The sequence below is a fragment of the Priapulus caudatus genome, unplaced genomic scaffold (genome assembly GCF_000485595.1).
Source record: "Priapulus caudatus unplaced genomic scaffold, Priapulus_caudatus-5.0.1 Scaffold33, whole genome shotgun sequence".
In the NCBI taxonomy this organism is placed as follows: Eukaryota; Metazoa; Priapulida; class Priapulimorpha; order Priapulimorphida; family Priapulidae; genus Priapulus; species Priapulus caudatus.
In genome coordinates, this window is record NW_014577094.1 from 279986 (window position 1) to 285421 (window position 5436).

Genomic DNA, 5436 nt, shown 5'->3' on the forward strand with positions numbered 1-5436 from the left:
TCCGAATCCGATTCTTTAAAAATTGTAAATCCGATCCGAATCCGAATCCGATCGGATTCGGATCGGATCGGATTCGGATTATCGGATCCGACGCACAGCTCTAACATCTAGCGATCCTTCATACATTAGTGTTATCATAATACTACATAGGTTCATGGCAGAACACCTACAGGCTGAGTATCCGTCTCAAACTCGATCTTCAAGTCGCCAACGTTGAGGAAATCCGACGCGAAAGGTGCGTAGTGATAGGGAAAATACCACGTCCAGCTTGCACAGCCCTGGTAGTAGTAGCGCAGCACCCACATCAGACCCCTGACATATGCTGCCGCCTGAAACACACGTGAAAACAACATGAAGCAGATGACAGTTGCGTTACCGAGTCGAGGACTGTATCTTTGGCACAGAATAAATAATCAGCAAAGAATGTGTCTTCAGTCCAGACAGTGGAACACCTGTACTGTGCCATTGGTAACGCGTATATTTCGTTTGAGGAGGTATCACACTACAATATCAACTACATGCATAACTATATTACCTCAATGCACTGAGCATTGCTACGTTAAAGGGGTTTTACACGACAACAACGAATACGTGTGAACACTAACTCGTTCTTACTATCTACCATTTTTTCAACCTCGGCCGTTTGTCACTTAACCCAAAAATCATGTAGAAAATTTGCAGTAAATGTACTTATACGTGGCACGATGCATCAGCTGATGCCAATGCTATCAAAACTGCACATCCCATCCTCGTTAAAGGATGCTACTGATCATAAATCCACACAAGGAAACAAGTCTCGTGGGAGAGTGATTACCACTTCGTGTCTGAATTCAATGTTAGCTGGGCTGACATCAAACTTTGATTGATAGTATCTATCTTTCCAGCCATCTTCATATAACCTACCAAGTGCAGACAGATTAATTAGGGAGACAGTTCTATATACTACATATAATACAGAACTGAAGCTTCACTTCAGTCAAGAAATAATTATTATGCAGGATAGTTACTCTTTCACTGTCAATAGTGAAAGATTAAAATGCTGCACTGATACTCAAACAGGTGTGCGGCGTGCACAGTAAAACGAATCAGTGTATTCATATTGGACCGATATAAAAAAAATTTCCAAGCGGTTTACAAATCGGAGAAGAAATTCTTCCGGCCTACTTGGAAATACGAAAGCTTCGAAATTTACAAAAAACGGACCAACAATGAGTAACAGCAGGAGAGACAACAGCAACCAGCGTGTGGCGAGAGCGTAGGCAGCAGCGCCACCTGGCTAGTGCTTGGTCGGATGCGGGTGCCAATGACAACGTACCTGACATCATCGACAGGCTCAGGCTCCTCCTCCTCGTCATCTTCATGGGAACGCTTCGTGCCTTTTTGCGCCCCTTCACCCGCAGGCTGGCAAACGCGTACGTAAAAACACACATCAAAGTTATTACACTGTGGGGAAGCTCGTATCCCACGTAAATAACTTTACAATACATCTTTGGAAAAGTCAGCCGGGGAGGCTAATCATTGGTTACCCTTACCTGCTCAACTAAGTTAGTAACGGTAACTTGCCCTACTTGTTGTTTAGTGCAATCATTCATTTTTATAACTAATATTAATAGTACATAATTACTTTATTAATTCTAATTCTCTAACAATGCAATGGCCACTCATGTTAAAATTTTTTACATCACACCCAATTACAGTTCAGCCGAAGAAATATACTTTCGTGACTATTTCACTCGCTCGCCAGGAGGACAAAATTAACTTTCGCTCAAGGAAATGTGATGGACTTAAAGCCGCACTATGCGCATCCAAACGCTAATTTCTCCAGTACTAGACTTGCAAATACTTTGTGTCATGCATAATCACACTACCTTATGACAAAATAAACTCTAGTTCCATTTCACTGCGCGTTGTCTTATAAAAGGGCATTGAAAATACCCCCAATGTTGTTCAAATTCTCCGATGTTGTTGAAACTTTCGCTGTTGCTCTGCCAAGCAACCGTGGAGCGGTGCTGCGGGTACAGCGGTACAGGTGTAGCAAAGATAAAAACATGTGACGTCACCTAACCGATTCTTGGCGGTAAATTGTTTGGCAAACCAATTTAGCGTTGCGCCAGATTAGCAGATTGTCGCACTCTGTTCTTGTGGGGTTTTAAGCAAACGCGCGAACTAGAGTTTATTTTGTCATAAGGTAGTGTGATTATGCATGACACAAAGTATTTGCTAGTCTAGTACTGGAAAAATTAGCGTTTGGATGCGCATAGTGCGACTTTAAGGCACAGTGCTGCTGTGCGACACAGCGATCATGGTACACTCACAGTGAGCATGGCACGCAGCTCCGCGGCAGCGTTCTTATTCGCTGCGTTCTGCGGGTCGTTAGAGCGCATATCCGTTGCAGTCTGTCTAGGATTGTGGATCGTACCACCCCTGCCTGGCGCCTGTGGTGCGTACTGACCGCCCATCATGAAAGATGGTTTCTCAATTCTCCCCTTCTCCTGCAATCACACGCAGCGTACATAGCGTAATCACATCAGTATTTCGTTGTGAGATGTATTAGTGTCGATGAGCTAATTGGCAGCAATTAATTTCAAGAACCGAGAGACAGGAATAAAAAAACGAGACGAAATAATCTCGACATACCATTCTCATCCTTTTCTTTTTATCCTTATCTCTGCGTCGAAATTCGAGCTGTAAAAAAGGCATTCGACAAGTATAATTTTTCAACATGGTAAATCTGAAGTCAGGGACTATAAATTTCAATTACTTCCTCTGCAATAAAAATATTAATATAATAATGCACTATACCTCTTTCAGTTGCCTTTGTTGGAATGTGAGATCTTCCATTTCACCTAGCTCTGACAAAATCATCTGTATGCGTTCCTGGCTCACACTACCACTGTCTGTGATGTAACCCTAAAAACAATTTTCTATTAACATGTATCTACGTATACATAAACTGGTGCTACTAATTGAGCTCAGACAGATCACAAATAGTATATGCAGGAGTAATCATGGCATGTTGGTCAACCGTGCACGAGGAGCATACGAAATGTTCAGATAGTTCGGCTCTGTAAAAATGACACTATAATTAAGACATCAATCAAAATGCTTCACAAATTCGCTGACATCAATTTGCTAAATTAAAAAGAGAAATTGTGCTAATTTTTAGTATGAGTTACAAGGTTATGACCCAAATGGTTTTTATATTTATTACAAAAATTGCTAATAAAAAACCAGTACTTATGCCAACCATGTCACGTGTTAAAGTTGATAAACCTTGCAGCTAAATGCATATATATATACCTACTGTGAGCTTGCAAATGTTGCAAAAATTCATTACAAGTTACAACTCATTTGCATTGCTAATTTCATAACATTTCTTCTCAAAATCTAAACGAAATTACTTCTCTTACGAACGTAGCACCACAGGGATGTTTACACATCTGGGACACAGCGGAGCAATCGGCTCGATTCAGTAACAGTTCCTTTCTATGATAAACCAAGTTACAATTCATTATTCGATGTTTATTCAGTACAAAATTGTGAAATTTGTTTAAATCATATCGTTATCTATATTACCTATGTAATCAGGAAACAAATATAGTGTTTTCGTTCCAGGAACTATTTGCGCTAGCGTAGGGCTACTACTAGCTGTGTAACAAAACCGCCTCCGAGTTTTCAAAATAGTCAACTTTGGAGCACATTTCTGGCTCAACGAGAACATTTCGTGATGTTTGCACACTGCGAGTTTGCTCACAATAGGTCTATATAAGCTTTTTGTTGCGAGGTTTATCCATTTTAATGTCACACTTCACTTACACCTGTTTTGTAGACACATTTCTTATACAAGTTGACTAGTTTGTCAATTGCGCCTTCTCTAATTTCCAGCGAAGGAAGGTGTGGTAAGAAGTCATTGCCAACAAAGAAACACATGAAAACCCAGTCGTCGATAGCTCTCTGCAGAAGTAACAAAAGAACACAGATACACATAGGCTGGATGCATACTAATATTGATAATTCCTCTTAGAGATATATTTTCACAGAAAAGAAGATGCACCCTATTACAACACTCATAATGAATGTGTCACCTCATTAGGGACACTAAACAAACTATTGTGTTCATCTATTTACACACATGTTGCAGGATTCTCTCTTGGAATTTTAGGCAGCATTTAATTTATGGTAGAATGGGGGAGGGCCCAGGAAGGGGTTGTACCAATTGGAGTTAATTACGCATGTCATACATGTCATATGCAGCCCCAATACACATTTAAACTTGATCACTTCGGGAACAAATACATCAAGCTGTGAAAACACAACATGACTGTTGGGATTAGCAAAATTAAACACAGCTGAAAATTAAGGCATGCCAGATTTATGGGATGTGGCAAAACAGCTTAAACGTTGCAGGCAAGTCAACTCCGACGTCCGTTAAATGCCTCCAGGGGAACCCCCTGTATTCTGAACAACTACAATACGTGCAGATTCTGTCACCTCAAAGTCGTACGGGAAGGGAAGGTTATCCATGCGTAACTCCCGTTGGAGATATTCCTTCAGCACTGGCAATCTGATAAAGATAAACTCCGTCTCGGCTCCGACTGGCTTCGACAACTCATCGTGCTACAATGAAAACACAATATATCAACATCACTAGATCAGAGACAGACAAGATCATGGAAAGAGAGAGAGAGAGAGAGAGAGAGAGAGAGAGCGAGAGAGAAAGAGAAAGAGACAGAGAAAGAAAGAGGGAGAGAGAGAAAGAAAGAGAGAGAGAGAAAGAGAGAGGGAGAGAGAGAAAGTGAGAGAGACAGAAAGATATATATATATATATATTAGTGTTGTCAATCGGTTGTAATTCATAATCGATCATCGTTGACCCAAGTAAACTGGATGATCGGGTTTTTTTTTTTTTTTTTTTTTTTTTTTTTTTTGTTTTTTTTTTTTTTTTTTTTTTTTTTTTTTTTTTTTACTTTTTTTTTTTTTTTTTTTTTTTTTTTTTTTTTTTTTTTTTTTTTTTTTTTTTTTTTTTTTTTTTTTTGTATTTTTTTTTTTTGTTTTTTTTTTTTTTTTTTTGTTTTTTTTTTTTTTTTTTTTTTTTTTTATTTTTTTTATTTTTTTTTTTTTTTTTTTTTTTTTTTTTTTTTTTTTTTTTTTTTATTTTTTTTTTTTTTTTTTTTTTTTTTTTTTTTTTTTTTTTTTTTTTTTTTTATTTTTTTTTTATTTTTTTTTTGTTTTTTTTTTTTTTTGTTTTTTTTATTTTTTTTTTTTTTTTTTTTTTTTTTTTTTTTTTTTTTTTTTTAGTTGTTTTTTTTTATTTATATTTTTTTGTTTTTTTTTTTTTTTTTTTTTTTTTTTTTTTTTTTTTTTTTTTTTTTTTTTTTTTTTACAATCGGTTACACGGGTGTTGAATGCCTGCGTGTGCGTAACGTGTGTGGCATC

General features: G+C 37.5%; 1 protein-coding gene across 1 annotated transcript in view; it reads right to left on the reverse strand.

Moving 5' to 3' along the window:
- The window catches only part of LOC106816696 (5'-3' exoribonuclease 2-like), a gene marked incomplete in the record, with an annotated part of 98043 nt that overhangs the window by 82983 nt on the left and 9624 nt on the right, over positions 1-5436 (reverse strand). Inside the window, 8 exon segments of the mRNA XM_014821319.1 lie at positions 171-329; positions 815-899; positions 1316-1401; positions 2316-2492; positions 2638-2685; positions 2803-2910; positions 3817-3954; positions 4492-4617. Coding sequence (XP_014676805.1) covers positions 171-329; positions 815-899; positions 1316-1401; positions 2316-2492; positions 2638-2685; positions 2803-2910; positions 3817-3954; positions 4492-4617 — 927 coding nt within the window.